Below are 18,520 nucleotides of genomic sequence, written 5' to 3' on the forward strand. Positions count from 1 at the left end.
AACTGCTTTTAGTAACTCTAGACTTTGACACCAAATAAATGAGTTGACTTCTTAGAGATGTTAAAGATCAGTTGGTGTGTCTGAGGAGTGAGCACAGGGGTTGGGGACACAGGTTCTGCCACCGAGCGACAGTGGGCATGCTCGTGCGGACACCCTGGGACACTCCAGACCTGCTGCAGATGCAACCAAACTGAGGCTCGTGTGAGTAGAAGACCCAGCACACCCTGCACTTGGTGGCTGTTTCCTCTTAATGCCCTTCTCTGCCCTGCTTTTCTCATCCTTCTGCAAAATGAGGTGACTTCACAGTAAGATCTCAACTGATGCTTCTCGTTCAAAGAGTCTATACTTTAAATATAGACATTCTGGTCCAGGAAAGCTCTATGCTTCTATTACAAGCAAATTTACAGTTTTTTTAAAATTTTGGTTTGGCCCCCAGGATAGATGATTCCCATATAGTCAGGAGTTTAATAATACAGGTTCTGAGTTCAGAATGTGCCGTCACTGACACCTTTTACCGTGTATGACCTGGGGACAAGTTACTTAAGCTCTGAGTGCCTCGGTCTTTCCTTCTGTGAGTCGGAGCAATGACAGCCCTCCCTTGCTTTGGACTGTGTATGTAGGAAATACTCAGTAAATGTTAGCCTTTCGTATGAGGCCTGCCATGCAAGGAAGACTATCAGCCCAGTACCAAACACGTGGTGCTGTGTTGCTCTAGGGTCCCTGCCACTCCAAATTTAAAAATGATCCTTTTGGCTTTCAGTCGAACTTGTGGACTTTCATGGTGTCTTTGTGGACAAACCAGCCTGACTCTGAAGACACTGGACCCCATGATGGTACCTGTGCCCATCCGGCATAAGACACAACCATCTTGGGTCTTTATTTGATGAGCAGAGAGGATGAGCATCTCACCAGGCCATGGCGGTGAAGGTCACAGGAAACAGAAGCCACCAGTAATAGTCAAACTTCTCGGAGAACACGGCCATCAGCAGTCCAACCAGCATCCCATTGTACCCGTGGAGTCCGGAGGCGATGGCGGACCTGGGGTGAAACAGAGTTACTCTCTGCTTGAATTTCATGGTCCCTCCCTCCAGGGACTCAGAGAAAAAAGTCAGTTTATTTGATGAATGTCGCACAATCGCATAAGTGCCAGCACCTTTCCAGATACACACACACACACACACACACACGCGCCATGATCACCTTTGCTGATCTAGAATTAAATTATGCACTTTTGTCTTCTCTGTGTCTAAACCCTCCTTCTCAGGGGAGGCTCAGATTGCTATGTAACAGTGGGAAATCTAAAGGAAACCTGAGGTGTGACCCTGGGAAGGCGTGTGTGTGTGTGTGTAAGAGAGAGGGGTGGTGGCGGGTGGAGGCCAGGAATACACAGGGCAGCTGCAGAGGGGGCGCTGGGAAGAAAAGGGGCAGCAGGGAAGACCACTGCTGTTCAGAATCTCCTTGGGACTAGAGTAACTTTCGAAGGAGCAGAAACCTATGTTTTGGGAAGATCATTATTTTTAAATTGTGCTTGCATTTTTGCCGTATTTCCTCATTTGTGTTCAGGGTTAGACTTTAGTCCTTTTTTTGGTTTTAAACACCGGCTGCTTCAGGCAAACTGAGCAGAGATGGTTGGCCGCCACTGGTCTGTGCCTGCCTCAGAAGGAGTGTTTCCAGAAGACTGCAGTCAAATGGAGCCTGGCACTGTCGTTTGCTCTGAGCATAGGGGCAGCTTAAGTCTGTAAGGGTCTCTACTGACCTGTTCAAAGTTGATACTCAGGAGACCTTGGCCTCCTCTTGATAGGACAAGGCTGATGGGAAGTCACCTCTCCACCTGTCTGCCCCAAGACCCAAGACCACCATAGAATGGGACGCACCTGTCCTGGCTCAGGGCGAGGGCGGTTAAGGTGGAGACCACTGCCCCCAGGCCCCCAGCAATCGTCCACCAGGGATTCTGGATCAGGAGCCCGATGAAGATGATGAACCCACTGAGGGGGTTGTTGACGAACATCACCTGAGCAGCCCCCCTCAGGACCCAGTCTGTGAACTGGAGGGCCAGTGGCTTATCTGAAAGAGATGGGCAGGGCCATCAGCAGGGCCCAGCTGGCGCTTCCCTGCTGGACCACTGGTTGGCATGGCAACCAAGACAGACAGGGAGGCACGAGCCAGGACATTTCCCCCCACTCAGCCAGGCACCCAGCCCATCTCTGAGTGGCCCGGCAATCAGTCAGCAGTGGGTGTTAGTTTTTGCCACTCGGACTGAGGCACCATGCTGAGACCAACTTAACGCCGTTCCAGCCACTGGCTTCCTCGGTTGTCAAGGAAGCCTCGGGGCATTCCAAGGGAAATTTATTGATCCAAGAGAAGAGGTGGAGAAGGTAGGGAACTCTCTACTTGTAGTGCTCTGTAACTCCGCTGAGGGCTGGTGTCTGAGCAGCAAAGAAAATAGTCACGAGAAAGGAAGCTTGGGAAAGGAATGAGTACCGAGACAGGACCCGGAGGAAGCCAAGTCCGGAAGAGGGGACTCACATCCTGCCTCAGTCTCTGGTGTGGTCTCCAGGACAGCCTGTACAGGTGGGGGCAGGGGCTAGGGGTGTTTGTTGGAGCATTTAGTTTAGGGAAATGAGGAGAAGGAAGGCACTACAAGGAAAGAACCCTGGAACATGGGGGAGGGGGAGGCCAATACTACATGGCACATACTACATGGCACATACTACATGGCACGGCAAAGTGAAAGAAAGACCAACCAGCTCATTTGGTAAATGGCTTATATGTAGTTAAGTGGTTGTCCTATAGCTATTCCATTATCCCATGAAGGAGTGAAGACTTTTCAAAGAACTAAAATTCATGAAATGCATTTAATTCTGAAACCTTGGGAATCCAAGTTAGTAGGGTATGTTATGCCTACCTGGATTCAACTCGGGGCTGCAGCAGCCCCAGCTGGGGGTGAGCTGGGGCGCAGCTTCCTCAGTCCAAGCCAGAGGGAGGGCTGTCTGGTTGGCCGGGCCCGGCTGCTTCTTCCCTGGGCAGACCTTGCTTACCTTTCAGCCAGCTCCTGCACTCCTTCATCTCGCCCGTGAGGTAGCCCACTGCTTCGAAGAGGCTGATGCCCCCGTCCCCTGCAGAGTCCCGGGGCACAGCCCTGCTTTCTCTCCTTTTACTCCTTTCAGGGGGCTTTTCGATTTTCACAATGTGGCTCTCTTCGTTGGATGACCGGAGATCCTTTCAGGAGAAGCCATGACAAAATATCAGATAACAGAGCTATTGCAGGGGCACTTGGGGATAAAGAAGGTTGTCAGGTTTTGTCTTCTTTGATATAAAGGATCATAAGACAAACATGCCCAGAGTACCCCGCACAGGCCTGCTGTTCCCAGGATAGACCACTTTCTTCATGGCAGGGTTTCCTAACCCTTTGTGCTAGGGATCCCTTTCGGAATCTTGGCAAACCTGTGGACTTCTTTACAGACTGTAGTGTTTGTAAATAAATAAAGTAAGTAGGATTACAAAGAAAACTAATTACACCGAAGTGCAGCTATAATATTAAAAAACTGCGATGCACATAGAGGCGTGACAGATCCAACGCCCACTATAATTTCACAGCAGTGATGAGTGAGTATCTGGGGCCTGTTCACTCCAGCTCGGGACCACTGTGTAGAGCCATCGCAGCTCTGGAGCTCACCGCTGGGGCAGCTGAGGCCTTTGTTGCAACTGCATCACAGCCCAACTCCTTCCGTCTAACCCTGCTGCCTTATTTCTCTACAAGTAACCACCCTGATGGCATACTCCTAAAAACTTCTCTTAAAAAAAGGTTTTATTTATTTATTTTTAGAGAATGGGGAAGGGAGGGAGAAGGAGAGGGAGAGAAACACTGATGTGTGAGAGGAACATCAATTGATTGCTTCTCACACACACCCCAACCAGGGACTAGGCCCCCAACCCAGGCATGTGCCCTGACCAGGAATAGAACCAGTGACCTTCCACTTTGCAGGATGATGATCAACTAGCTGAGCCACACTGGTGAGGACCCCTGTAAACTTCTTACATACAAATCTCCAAGTCAGCTTTCTAGGGGAACCCAATCTGACAATGACAAACATCTCAGATGTTCTAATATGACTGTTATTCATTTCTTATATTCATAATTGAAATAAATGCTAAAGTTTGTTGGAGGTTAATGAAAATAAAGATAAATTACTTTCCCACCTAAGTTCGTACATCCTCAATTCTGTCCAAGGACCCCTTGGTCAGGATTCCTTATTCTACAGCTAAGCTGTCCCATATAGTAGCCAATAGGTCATGTGGCTATTGAGCCCTTGAAATGTGGCTAGTCTTAACTGAGATGTGCTTTAAGTGAATTTAAAAGACAGTATAAAAATAATGTGTAAGTTGTCTCAGTGCTACTTTATATTGATTACATTGAATAGACACAATAATATTATATATTCATATATCAGGGTAAACAAAATGTATTAAAATTAATTTCACCTCCTTCTTTTTACTTTTTAAAAATGTGGTTAATAGAAATTTAAACTTACATATGTGGCTCACATTATATTTCAATCGTACACTGAGGGTCTGTAGATTTCTCCAACCTCTTGCCTGCATCAAAACTTAAATGCCTTGGGGATATCAGTGAAAATACCCTCCAAAAGTTCTCTCCTCTGTAACGGCTGAGAACACTGGAAAAAATTGTGCCTGAGGTGCTGGATCACAGCTGAGGAAAGCAATGAGCTAGTCAAAAAGCTTAAGAGAAAAAGCTGGAGGATGGGATGTCCAAAGTGGGCTTTAAAAAGCTTGGATATGTTTCTGTGACTCTAGGAGGGCAGGTGCATGTGCAGGGCTGGCCCATGTCCAGGGCCGTGTGCGTGCTCAGTGGGGAACTGAGGAGTCCCTGAGCTCGCACCTGGTTGAGCCCGAGTCTCAGTGAAGCAGAAAGTGAAGGCTAAGGCAGGCTTGAAAACTTCCTGGATGAGTGTTGAAGATATGCCCCAGCATGCACACAGATCCCTGAGAAAATGTTTGTCCAATCATTAGCCGACCAGTAGGCTAACTGAGCAGGGAGATCAGCGGCTAGAAATGACAAAAAATATAGGCTTTCCAGAATTAGTTCAGAGAAGCCATTAGACAAACAAGCCAGCAATGGACTTGTCGTTAAAATGTCTGATTCTTCTCGCTGCACCAGTCTGGTGTTGAGCTCCTCTGGCACATTTTTTATTTCTGTTACACTATTCAACTTCAGAATTTCTACTTCTTTTTTTTATAATTTCCTCTTTATTGAGATTCTGTATTTGGTGAGATGTTGTGGTCATACTTCTCATACTTTCCTTTAGCTCTTTAGACATGTTTCGTTGTTGTTTCTTGATTCTACTTAGGTGATTTGAAATCTTTTTCTAGTAAATGCAATGTCTGAGCTTCCTCAAGGGCAGTTCTATCAACTGCTTTACTTCCCCTGGTTTATTATTTCTTGTTTCTTGACATGTCTCCTAATGGTTCGTTGAAAATGGGGAGTTTTAGATAAGATAGTGTGGCAACTCTGGGAGTCAGGCTCTCCCCTGTCCCCAGGCCTTGTTGTCGCCGTATCCCTCCCCACTGCACCAGTAGCTGCAGCCAGGCTGCCTCTGCGCGACTGTGTTCAAGGAGTGCTAAAGGCTGGTGTTTGGAGGAAGGCCTTCCTTTTGGAGAGAGTACGTAATTCAAGCAGGCACGTCTAAGGGCAAGAGTTTGGAGAGTGGTCGGAAAACTGGGGTGTGAAGGTGTGCATCTTTTTTTAAAAGATTTTATTTATTTATTTTTAGAGAGGGAAGGGAGGGAGAAAGAGAGAGAGAGAGAGAAACATCAATGTGAGGTTGCTGGGGACCATGGCCTGCAACCCAGGCATGTGCCCTGACTGGGAATCGAAACTTCAATGCTTTGGTTCGCAGCCCGTGCTCAATCCACTGAGCTACACCATCCAGAGCTGGTGCATTTCTTACTTGTCCTTAAAACCGCATCGCATGCAAGCCACATTTCTATTTTAGGTCAGGTAGGACCCATCATGGGTGGGACCGTGCATTGATTTGGGGAAGAAACTTTCCCAAGAGAGGCCCCTCTGTGGCATTACGTAGCACACACATGGGGTATTTGGGAAAGCAGCATGTTTCACTACTCTTCGTCCCCACCATCCCCAGCCCACCTGGGAAACATCTTGGGAGGGACACTCCTCACCTTTTCTTCAGGCATTTCCAGGAGGGGCAGGGCTGGGTGTGTGTCCTGGGGGCTGGAGGGCCAGGTAGGGCTGGTCAACCCTGACTCATAGAGTTTGTATCTGCTGGAAAGAGGCTCTGGCAGAAGAGGACTGCTGTGAGAGTCAGACATCTCCTTCAGGGGCTGGCCACTCATTGGTCACGCAACTGGTGAAAAAAAGGGCAGAGCGAGTGAGTCAGAATTGGGTCGACCTGGGCTTGGCTGAGGCTGGATGGAGGCCTTAGGAAGCATAAGGTCTGTCTCGACACACAGGGGACCTACTATTCCAGTAGCTTGTGCTGCCAGAGGGGCTTGCAGTCACTCCCCCACCCATGTCACCTTTACCTTTCAAGTTACCCTCGTTCTTCCAAGTACAGAATAAAGTCCATTTCCATTGTGAAGATTTCCTTGACTACTCAGTTAGGATACCTCTCCTTTTTCTGAAATATTTTCTAAAATATTCTATTCTAATTCTACTCTAAAATATTTTTTCCTTTACTTTGTATATGGGTTATTGTGCTTTCTTATTATGGTAGCTAGCTGTACATATATTTTGCCTTGATACATACACATAGATTGGGCTCTTCCAATTGAGTGGGGATGGAAGAGAAAATTGTTTTCTTAATTGCCATGGACCCTATATTGCTTACAGTTGACCTCCAGTCTCCTTTCTCTCTCTGTCCTCAGTGCTCTTTCCAACCACTTCACCCCTTCCCTTCCCTAGAAACAGTGAGAAGCTCTGGTATAGCCTATCTGATGAAGTGTGCACCAGGCTGGGCATCCTTCCCACTCTGTGGGAGTGCTAGGGCCAGGGCTCATGCTGTGAACTGCTTTGGAACATTACCCAAGGTCCTCAGTTTCCCAGTCTATTCTGGTGTCGCAGGTAGTACTGTGCTTTCCCCTTTCCCATTCAATAATCTTAACTGCTCTTCTTTGGCCTCTTCTAGTTCAGTTATGTTTTCATCTACTTTATTGTTTCTTTGAGACGTGGTTTTGAACCTGAACCTCCTCAATATGAGCTAGATTTCCCCCATTGCTCGATGCTTCCTCCCCCGAGTTGCAGGACAGTGTATCTTAGGACAGTGATTGCAGATCTCTGGCCTGGGGGTTAGCATTCCTGACACTTACCATGACAGACATTGCTAAAAGATTGCAGAGTTCTTTTCCAAAGGGTATGAAGTCCCCCTTTGTATACCTGCATTGGTACCATTTCCCTGGGCTGTTTCCTCTTCTATGCCCAATGAGAGTAATTCTTGTTCTTCTCTGTTACTTTCAGACCACTATATACCTTGCTTGTACAGAAACCTCTCTTATTTGAGGCTTATACCACCTGTCCAACTGCTCACTGCTGTATTACTGACTTTCTGCTCATTCTTCTCATTCTCTGAACACTTTAGGGGGTCCTAATAGTAATCTTCATCTTCACTCCAATAATTTTCAACAGCTTCAACGTCCAGGCATTGACACTGACCTCACCGACACAGAGCCATCATTTACTCTCTGACTTTATAGATCCTTCTCTTCCTCCTCTCCAGTGACTTGTTCTTCCTCTTCCTTTCAGCCACTGATTGCCATAATCACCACATGGACTTGATATCATACAAACTATGAAATCTCAAAAGCCAGAGTCTCTTCTCTGGTCACCACCTCCTGGACTTCTAGCTCAGCTGCTCAAGTGTGCCCTCGAATACAGTTTTTTTCACCTCCTGGAGACACTCAATGCCTTACCTCCACCAGCCTCCATCTCCCCTTTTCTTCTTATCCAACCTAATTTCATGGCCCATCACTTTCCTACCTTCAGCTCCCTTGCTCTTCCTCCTCTCCTTGCCTCATTATTGTGGGGTGAAGTCCCAGGCAGGTCAACCCAAACTCTCGTCAAACAACTGAACATTGCTAGAGAAAAACTGCATATCTGGGCAGGCTACTTCCACTTTAAATTTATGTGTTCCATCCTCAAATGAACTCTTAGCATGTTTTGTTTCTCTTGTTAGCCACCCCAGGCTGGTTTCTGCTGCTTCTGTCCTTGCTCTGAGACATCCATGTTGGCAAATCCAAACATGCTTCCGTCCTCATCCTGCTAGACCCCTCGGTGGTATTTTATGGGACTTGGCCATCCCTCCAGACACCTTGTCCTCTCTTTAGCTTTCATACTCGATCCTCTGCTTGGCCGATCCTTCACCCCCTCCTTGGCTGCCTGCTCTTGTCAATACGAGCGTCTGCAGAGCTTTGTTCTGGGCCTCAGCTCTTTAGTGATGCTCCTACCCAGTTAACGCAGCTCTCGCCATGGTTTGACCTTCCCTCTGCATGCCCATGACTCCAAAGTCTACTATTTCCAGCCCAGTTTTGAGCATTGGATTCATAGACTTAATTGTCTAGTTTACGCTTGCCTGTGGATGTTCCAGAAGTAGCGTAAAGTTAATATAGTGCAACAGCTCATGTTTTCTTCCCAAGTCCTGTCCTCTTCCCTCAAAGGTGCTCATCCTAGAATGAGTCCATTCCTGCTTCCAAACTGCTCCTTCAGAAATCTCAGGAGTCAAATTTAATATTCCCTTCTTTTCCATTCTCCAAATCCAGTAATTCTATTTCTAGAATACACCTCCGTGTCCAGTATTACTATTTGACTGCCATTATCTCCTGCCACTTCTCCAGTACCTCCCAATCAGACACCCTACTTCTCAGATTTCTCCTCTAAGCCATGCTCTGCCGGACAATCAAAGTTGTCATATTAATACTCAAATCTACTTATGTCAGTTCTTTGCCTAAATCCTTCCAATGGCTACAGATGGAAAAGCATGCCTTTAGCACGGTGTGCAAGGCTGTGCATCACCCAGTTCCTGTTATGCTTTAGGCCATCCTGTGCTTCTCTTGCCCTTTGTCTCTAGGCTCCACACTGGCCTCCTTTTAGTGCCTGGAGGGTGTTAAGCACCTACTTTTCCACCTGAGGGCTTCTACAAATGGTGGTCTATCTGGTTGAAGTTCTCCCCTTTGCTCTTTACCTGGATGACTCCTACTCATCTTTCAGGCTTTGCCTCAGCACTCACTCTTGGAGAAGCCTTCTCAGAAGCACCCCTGACTATGTTCTCCTGTCTCATGCTGTCAGGGTCCCTGTATTTTTTCTTATAGCATTTTTTTTGTACCATTCAATAATAGATTTTATTTTATAGTATCTATAGCACCATTCAATGATTGATTTCATTCGTATAGTATCTATTTTATTCATACAGTATCTATAGTATTTATTTGTACATTATCACTGGCACTTAAAGATGCATGACGACAGTGACCTTCTCTGTTGTGTTTACTGCTGTAACCCCAGCTCCTACCACAGTGCCTGGCACATAGTAGGTATTGGAATGGGAAATAGCTAAATGAGGGAAGGGAGGAGGGAGGGAAGGACAGGAAGCTACAGGTGACTACTAGGGTGGGAATGTTTCCTTAGAGAGCTTTAGAAATCATGTGGGTCTCATGGGACTTGAATGGCTTAAGGAGGGTATGGGGCCACCCACCAGCCCTGCATTTCTGAGCCAGTGCTCTGCCGTTCTAGCGCCTGTCCTCATGTCTAGGAGGAGCTCATTAAACAATAGCTGATTTTTAGCGTAGATCTGCAAATATCATTCAGATCCAACCAACTGCTCTTTCTGATGCTGCCCTTGCTCTGGAAGGGGGTCTGTTTCTCTATTCTGACCCCACAGGTGAGTGTCAGTGCATTCAGACCACTCTGGAGGGAGCAAGTGGCCAAGGTTTAGGAGAGCAAAAGCTAACAAGGCTGACAAGCTGTCCTCATCCAATGCTGTCTCTCCCTCTGGTGGCCAGGAGGTGGCAAAGCATCCTGGCCTTTTGGTACAAGATTCCTTCCAAGCCATCCAGATAAAAAGCGAGGAGCAATTAGATATCTAGACACACGACTTCCGTGACACCATACATCTGGATGAAGTAGACATATTTTGGAAGGAGCTTGTATTAAATTCAGTGGCTGTGAAATCCATTAAAAATTCAGCCGAAAAATAACATTTTTCCCCTAATGTATTTCAGTGAATCTAAGATGTTATCAACTGTATGATGTATCTTTATTTTGCGTATCACTGGGAAAGGAGAAAGCACTGCCAATCAAAATTGTAGGATGCATCTTGATTTTAGAAATGTTAAAATATAAAAGCAATGTGTATCATCTAATCAAGGGTTTTTCTTGCGGGGAGGGGGGTGATGGGGCTCAAGTGTGCAGGCTAGAGCTGAGAATGGGTAGCTTAAAAATTATTTCCTAACCATGAGGCTACAAACATTTGTACATTTCTTTTGATAGAAAATGTGTATACACATTATCCTGTATACACAGGCCCTTTTAAGTAGAGGGCCTGTTACCTTATCGATTGCTGTGGCAGGAGAAAGCCTGACACATAATAAGCCTTCCATATAAGTTCAATGAATCACAGACGAATGAAGGACTGCACAAGGGACGTACGCTCCAGAGTCAGCTCCGAAAACGCACTTTCTTTCCCACCCTCGAGTCCCTCCTTTCTGCAAACAAGACTCCCAGTTACAGATGGAGAAATCAAGGTGCAGGGAAACAAAGCAGGTGTTGTTTCTCACATGGATGTCAGCCTCCCCGCTTTCTGAAGCAAGCTTTCCACCTTGTGATGGACACAGGAAGCAGAGACCCAGCAAACCTGGCAGCTTGCTGCAGAGCCAAGATCAGAGCCACTTCCCCTCCCTGGGCTCCTTCTGTTGCTTCAACAGCCTCATGGGGTACAGCTGGGCGGGGGGGCGGTGCAGGGGAGGGGCGGCTGCCCCGAGACTGGGTCCAGGCTCTCAGCCCAGCGTTCTATTTCATAAGCTTGCGTGGCCTCGGCAGGAACAACGTGATTGCATCTCCTCTGGGGAACACAGCGTTCCTTTGCCATGGGAATGTTTATCCTGTTCAAACGGGGGAATTTTGGCTTTGGGGTAGGAGTGAGACGTGCAGCAGAAATGACCTTGTAAAAAAAGGTCGCCGTGTCTGGAAAAAGCACAGGCTGCAGTGCAGCTCTGATGCCCAGCTTCACCATTTTCTCCGCCACCAGGGGATGCAGGGGCCTTTTCTCCCCTTTCACAGGACAGTGTAGGACGGTTAGGAGAGTAAAACTGCTGAGTTGGTTCCTGGCACGTAGGCGGCGCTCAGTGATTTTTAGTTTCCCCTCTCCTTGTGCTCCCAAATGGAAGGGAAAGATGGCTAGAGCAACCAGATGAAGTACAAGCTGGCTGGTCCCAAACAGAACGCCTTTCAAAAGTTTCCATAAGGCGTCGGCCACTTGCTAGAACTGGACGGCAAAATCCCTGCCCGAGCCACGTCCCGTCTGAAAGCGCAGGTCTCAGAGTCCGTTCCCAGCTCAGCTCTGAGCCAGTCCATTAAACCTGCTTCCAAGAACACATAATTATCTGCTTGGCGTGCTCACACTCTCCTTGGCTGCCCACACCTTCTTCTCCTCCCTCAGAAATGTGGACAGAGAGGGCTGTTTGGATTAGCCTCACATCTCTCCAAAAAGCCAGGCTTTGAAATGGTCCCTCAAGGAGGCTCCTCCATCCTTCTTGTGAGATCACTCTTTGTTGAGTACCTACTGTGTGCCCTGGGGCTACCCTCAAAGGAGCAGAAGTGAGAGGCCCAGCCCCTCTCTGCAGAGAGTGGCGGGGAGAGAGAAGTGAACGGACATTCAGTACAGAGGAGAAATGCAATGGCCAAAGGGAGGCAAGGGCAGCTTCCTAACCTCCTGGCTTTGGAGAGACGGGGGCCAGGCTTTCATATTGGGAAGTGGGGAGGAGCACACTCCAGGCCAAGGAAAAGCCTGAGCAAACACATGGTCTGTGCCAGGAAATCCCAGTTGTGGACCCAGCTGGAATGTGAGGAGGGGTGTCAGCAGGCAATAAAAGCTGAAGATAGGGTATCAGAAGCCAGACAGCGAAGAGTTCTTGGTTCCTGTATTTGGATCCCAATTCTTCTTCCAGTGTTTACAAAATAGGGCTGTGACTCTATTGTACTCATTTAGAAACTCTTCTCCTGGCTCTTTTCTCTGAAAGGCTATTCATCCCTGGTAGGAAGGCAAGCACCCGTCCGCGCCCCTGGAGGGGGGTGGTGCCCTCTCCGGCATGTTCCTGCTGTCCTGGGTGGAAGGGGCCTGTGACTGGAGGGGTTTCTTGAGCTGCTGCTGTGAATCAGTGCAGATGCAAAGCTCTCTCGTCCCTGCGACCTACTGGCTTTAAGTAGGCCAGCAAACTGGTCATGGGGGAGGGTGAATCTAAAATGGCCTCATTTATGTCATTTTCCAATCAGCTGAGCTATTGAGGTCACAGCAGCTCTGGAGAAGGAGAAGCCATCAGCAGCTTCTCCAAAATATTTGTTGAATTAATTAATTTTACCTGGGACTTTGCAATTGATGCAATTATAGAAAAAAGGAGAGTTTCCCAAAATGTCTATAACCTAAGGACCAAAAGGAATATTCTTTGTCTCTCTCAAGTAATGAAGGAACCCAACTTTTTAGTGCCTCTGACTACGGACCAGGTTCCTATGACCCCGCCGGGCAGGGGGTTCTCATTGTGAATGGCTCTGACTACGAGAAAGCCTTGGGTCTATGGAGCTGACATCAAGTCTCCGGGGCATTTACCCCTGGCCAGGTCCAGTTCTGTCCACCATATCAGCACTGGACAAGTGGGCTCCCTTCTCCACTTGAGAGCACTGTGGCGATGAATCCTAAGCCTTCTTCCCCCCGCTCCCCCCAGGGCAGATCTCTCCTTTTCTTTCTGTTTGGCTCACCAGACACAGCACCCTGACTCTCTGCCATCTGCCACTGGATCCAAGGTAGAGAGAGACATCACTGTGACAGGACCTTGCTGAGTCAGGCTGGGTCCCTGGGCCAGGGGCTGGGCTGACCCCTGTGCAGAGTAGACAGCTGCCGGAAGGGAGAGATCCACTGTGTAGGGCCAAGTGGATGCTGGAATGGGGACAGAAGAGGCTCATGGCTGGTGGCTCACCCCCCTGGAGGCCAGGGAGGGGATGGAGCCAGGAGGGGCCTGGTGACGAGACAGATAGGGCAAGGGAACAGAGGAAAGCGGCCTGGGCCGCAGCTGGGCTAAGGTGAGAGGTGCCTTTCCTGGGGCTGGGTTGTGTAAGTGTTTGGCTGAGGGCTGCCTCTTACTGGGGGCGGCTCAGAGCTATTCTTGGCAGCTCGGCCAGCGAGTATGATGTGGGCTGAGAGGAGCCTGACTCACTGGGGCCACAGGGTCAGCTTGGGTGGGACGAGAGTCAGGAGGCAGCTCAACCTCCCCTGGGCCATCTGCAGACTGTCGGGTTAGAGATGGCTGGTGGCCAGCACACTTGGGGCTGCATCTTTCTGAGTTCTCCGCAGGGCCAGCTGGGAGTCTAAGCAGGCCTGGCAGGGGAGGGAGCCCTGGCCTTCAGCTGAGTGGCTTGGGAGCCTGCTGGGGTGGGGGTTACAGGCCAGAGCTCCTTTGATCTCCTTCTTAGATAGGAGCTTGTGCTTGGAAGGACATTTGGAGGGGCGTGGCTCACCCTTAGCTGATGCTCTGAAAATGGGAGGAGCCTGCAATGCACTATATATTGAGCCCATCTCACTGCCTCCCAGCAACAGTAGTTACAGGCTGTCAGACTTTCCTTCTAGAACCTCTGTCTGGATCTGTCTATTTTCTCCCTCCTGGCCAGCCCCTCCCCTGTCCAGGTCAGCTCCCAGCTGGTCTCCTGACTTCAGGCCTCTCAGTCCCTCTCCAGCTCACCACTGCTAGTGGACCGATTACCTTAAAACACTGCTTGGTCATGCTGTGGCTCAGAAAGCTTCTGAGGTGCCCATGTCTGCTGGAACTGGGCATGTTACCCCTGGGGGTGGCCCAGGCCCAGAGCGTGGCGACACCCAGTGTCCTGGAATGCGAATTGTACTTGTTGGGAACAGATATAGAATACTAGTTGTATATTTAAGCCAAAAGGGCTTATAAAAGAGTAGAATGCAAAATTTTTTATTTTTGAAACAGAAGTTTCTGGGAACACACTTCGAATCTGTAGGCAGCTGCTTCAGGTGTGTCCCTACACCACCTGGGGGCAGCGCGTCCCGTCTCCCCAGCAGGGGGGGCTCCCCAGGGGAAAAGCTAAGCAGCCCTGAGGGTAGCCACTGTTCTCGCTCTCTCACAGTTCTGCCCTGGGGGCGGGGTGCTGCACTCTGCCTGCGCCCATGTCCAGCTTCACCGTAGCGTATGTGCCCGGTTCTGGGCAGGTGGCCTCCACTGGCCTCGCAGCCATCTCAGGCCTGGCTCGGCCTCCATGTGTGTCGTTCTCCATGAGCCCCTGCGGCGCTGCGTGCCCCAACCCTGTTATCCTCCTGGTGCCTTCCTGACCGCCGAGGGCGCTATGACCTTGCTTTTGGCCTGGGTGGTAGTTACAATTTATTTTGCAGTGCAGTAGTCACACACACAGGCACACACATGTGCACACACATACATATTCATGCATGCACACAGGCTTATATACATGCGCGCACACACACTCTCCTGCCCCCACACACATGCACACACACCCGTGTGCACATGCACTCTCATAAACACACACACACACACACACACACACACACACTATGAACTGTGCGAATTCTGCACTGCTTTGAACCTTGATGCATGGCATGTGTCCTGCTTTCCAAAGCACTTGCCTCTCTGTGACTGCCTTTGTTTCTGCGGATAGTCCTGTGATGGGGAGAGTGTTGGGGGCTCCATTCTCCTTTCACAGGCCCAGAGAAGTGGGGGTTCCTGCCTAAAGTCACACAGGGAGTTGGCACAGTAGCTGAGACTGACGCAGCCTAATGCTCAGACCGGGGCTCTGTCCCCTGCAGCCAGCCACAGGCCGTGGGGCCTTACCCGAGGATGTCCCCCCTCTCATGTGGGGACCAGGGATAGAGGGATTTGATTCTCCCTGTGGCCTGCCTTTATATAGTTTAGGTTTTTGGTCTTTGGATTCAATGTGCACAAACACATACTTCCCTCCAGGAACTGGACCAGTGTGCAAAGCTGAGAATTCCTGTGTATAACCTGGGGTGGCGTGTAAGCCCACCCCTCCTTTGGCAGGGACAGATGTTTTTAGGCTCTTGAGCTACGTTCGTGTTTTGCAACAAAACCTTGATAATACTTTCCCTGGGCAGATGCTTGTTTCCTGAAAGTGATGCTGATTAGAGTGCGGAGGCCGGTCTGTCCCAGGGAAGAGCGGAAACTGGGGCAGATTCCGTCAGGCTCTGTCCCTGGAGCCCCTCGTTCAGGTAAGGCTCTATTACAGGCCTTCCGTAGACCGAGTGGGGTGTTCAAAGAGGATGAGGCGTCGTGTGGGGTGGGGGTGAGGGGAGGTAGTTAATGGGCTGGTGTTAAACCTCAGGTCTTTCTTAAGCACCCCCCAGGGGCATGGGGCTGGGTCCTGCTCCAGCAGCACCCCACGTGTCCCACCCTCCCTGCCTACACACGGTGCTTCTCAGCGTGCATGCATGTGCTCAGGGGTCACTGCAGACACTGGCTTTCCTTCCCTGAGTCACCTGGTCTTCAGACTGGCCTCATCCAGCCTGTGTTCTGCACGTGATGAAGCCGAGCCACCCTTTTTCTGACTTGTTGGAAAACTGACTGGGCGAGTGGGGGCAATGTTATTTTCAGAAGCACTTTCCTCTGCCCCTTCAGCTGGGTGTGGATGCTCCTTCCTTTAAACCAGAGAGCGGAGATCCACAACCTTGACGGCACACTGTGCTATCTGGGCAGCTTAAAAAATGCTCATGCCTGGGTGCCCCCTCCAGATGGAAGTGGCCTGGGGTGCACCGAGGGCAGTGAATTGTTAAAAGCTTCCCAGGGGGAGGCTAATGTGTGGCCCGGACTGGGGACCACTGGCCTAGGTCTCTGTGTTTGTTCCTGCTGCACCTATTTTATTTCCTTGCATCTCCAGGGGAGAGCTGAGGATCAGCTGCATTTCTAAGTGCAGGATCTCAGCCCCACCCCCAGACGCAAATCTGCATCTGGACAAGGCCCCATGCTCCTTCAGGTCTAGCAGCCCAGGTAGTCATCTAACTGGGCAGGGCTGTGGCTGAGAGGTGGGCTGTGGGTACGCAGAGCTAGAAGGGAGGAGGGGATGCATGCTGGAAGAGGGCCTGGAAACAATCTTCATTCATTTCAGAACTTTTGCTTAGTGGTCAAAGCATTCAGATTAGACAAGCAAGACCAGATTAGAGTTAGGAACAGCAAAACCCAAATGAAACAAAAGCTAGATTTATGACTTTAATTAAATATTTTTTTTACATCCTCTATCTTTACATGAAAGGAGGTGGCAAATGCCCCAGTCTTTTCCAGCATATGTCTTGGCCTGTGGAAACTAAATCTCTGCTTCCCACACACCCAGGGTCGTAGCAACGGCACATGCCCAGGGAAGGTAGCTGTAGAGTGTGCACAATTTCAGACATGAAAATGTGCCATCTATGGAAATGGATGCTCAGACAATGGTTGAAATTTAAATGGAATGCTCACCTTTGCTTTGTAAGCTCATACAAGACTATAAAGAAGAGACAGATGGGTGACTGATTTGCCCAGCCCTGAAAAGGATAGATGCATGGTCCCACGTTGGGGATAGTCAAAGTTAGGGAGCTTTGGTTATGGACCCTCATGCAGCCTTGCTATGAGCTTCAGGGGGGGATGCTGGGCAGGGGGAGGGCAGGAATGGAGAGCGCTAGTGAAAACCACCGGCGATGTAATGGGTAAGCTGGTGCAACACCAGAGGAGAGGACAGGGAATACCCTGTCAGGAGTCGAAAAGGACACTTCGTGGAACGGTGAGAAGAAGTAGAACTGCGATTGGCAGAACGTACGGAACAAGGGGAAGGACTGGGGAACAATAGATAGACACAGGGAAGAAGAAAGAAGAAGAGGAGAAAACAAGTAAATGAGGAGAAGAGAGAAGAGGAGACGGAGGGTCCGAGCAGGAGAAGTTGCAGCGCTGGCGGGGAGGAGGTGTGGAGAGGGAAGCAGAACCAGCGGAAGAGGAGATGGGGCCAGGGAGACGGAGGGATGCGCCCCTGAGCCACGTCCTTGCTCTGAAGGGGACAAGGGGACAACAGGCTTCAAGCTGCCAGACCCCTGCTGGGCTTCCTTTCCCCTCCCCTCCTCCAGGAATCCTCTGAAAGAGGGAGCCACAATCTTCCCTGCGAAGAGGAACTGGGGTGCCTCTTTGTCATTGCCCTGTGGTTCCTGCCTATCATCTGGACTTAGCGACAGACAGCCCCGGGACCGGCCATGTGAGAAGGCGAACCGCAGCAAACCTGATGTGGAGACCAGCACTTCACAATTCCAGCTCCACCCCAGCCTCTCTCCTCCTTCAACCAAAGCCAAGCTTTCAAGATGAATTTTCTTCAGATCCCAAGAAGCCTCCTGGGGTTGCATCAGTTGAGTATTAAGGAATGTATTCATTATGGAAGTGGCTGAAGGCAGTTGCCAACATGCTTGTCCTCTGACCCCTGTGGCTGGACTGAGGTAATGGGAGAGACAAGTTGGCTATATTTATACAATCAAGACTCTGAAGAAATGGAATTTGTCTGGACATCCTGGAAAATAAGTTAAGCGTGTTGTGAAATCTCTGAAGATGTGTTTTCTCGAGAGCATCTGAAAGGAGGGTGAGCTGGTGAGCAAACCCCGCTGCCACGGTCACAGGGGGTGGGACACAAAAGCCTGGACGTCGGAATCCAGCCACATACCAGCTCTGCCACTTACCGTGGTGCAGATGCATAGCCGGCATGGATCCCCCCTCCTCTGGGCAGCACAGTGGTGATCCCTGCCCCCTAAGGCTGCATGCAGGGGCCTGGTGCTTTGCCAGGCATGGAGTAGGTGTCCACAACCATTTATTTCTGCCTCAGTTCTCCTGTCTGTTATGGGGTTGTCCACAAGCTCTGAAGGCTCCAACTACCAGGGATTTATGTAAATATTTAAACATGACAGTCTTCCTAAAACACCAGCATCTCCACTGCCATAGCAAATCCTGTACTGGATATTGTTTGTTCATCCAAATGTTTTGGTTGAGTACCTACTATATGCCAGTCACTGGAGATTCAGTAGTGAGTAAGAAAAGGCTTTCTGTCCAAATGGAAACCAGAAGGTAAACTGTAAGTGCCAAGGGGTGGAACTGCCCTGGTCCCATCCGTGCGGGGCAGGAGTGTGGAATGGAGGTAGAAATGAGGGGAGTATCTTATGACTGAAGGGCACCTCTAGTATTTAGTGGGTAAAGGCCAGGAAGGCTAAATATCCTGCAATATGCAGGGCAA

General features: G+C 49.5%; 1 protein-coding gene across 1 annotated transcript in view; it reads right to left on the reverse strand.

Moving 5' to 3' along the window:
* Nucleotides 1–18,520, reverse strand: part of LOC118496670 (urea transporter 2-like) — a 359,977-nt gene that overhangs the window by 11,829 nt on the left and 329,628 nt on the right. Inside the window, exons 3-6 of the mRNA XM_036009097.1 lie at nt 6,202–6,386; nt 3,039–3,219; nt 1,875–2,064; nt 910–1,038 (exon numbers count right to left, since the gene is read on the reverse strand). Coding sequence (XP_035864990.1) covers nt 910–1,038; nt 1,875–2,064; nt 3,039–3,219; nt 6,202–6,375 — 674 coding nt within the window. The 5' untranslated portion in view covers nt 6,376–6,386. The remainder of the gene's footprint in view (nt 1–909; nt 1,039–1,874; nt 2,065–3,038; nt 3,220–6,201; nt 6,387–18,520) is intronic.

The sequence above is a fragment of the Phyllostomus discolor genome, chromosome 9, assembly GCF_004126475.2.
Source record: "Phyllostomus discolor isolate MPI-MPIP mPhyDis1 chromosome 9, mPhyDis1.pri.v3, whole genome shotgun sequence".
Taxonomy (NCBI): domain Eukaryota; kingdom Metazoa; phylum Chordata; class Mammalia; order Chiroptera; family Phyllostomidae; genus Phyllostomus; species Phyllostomus discolor.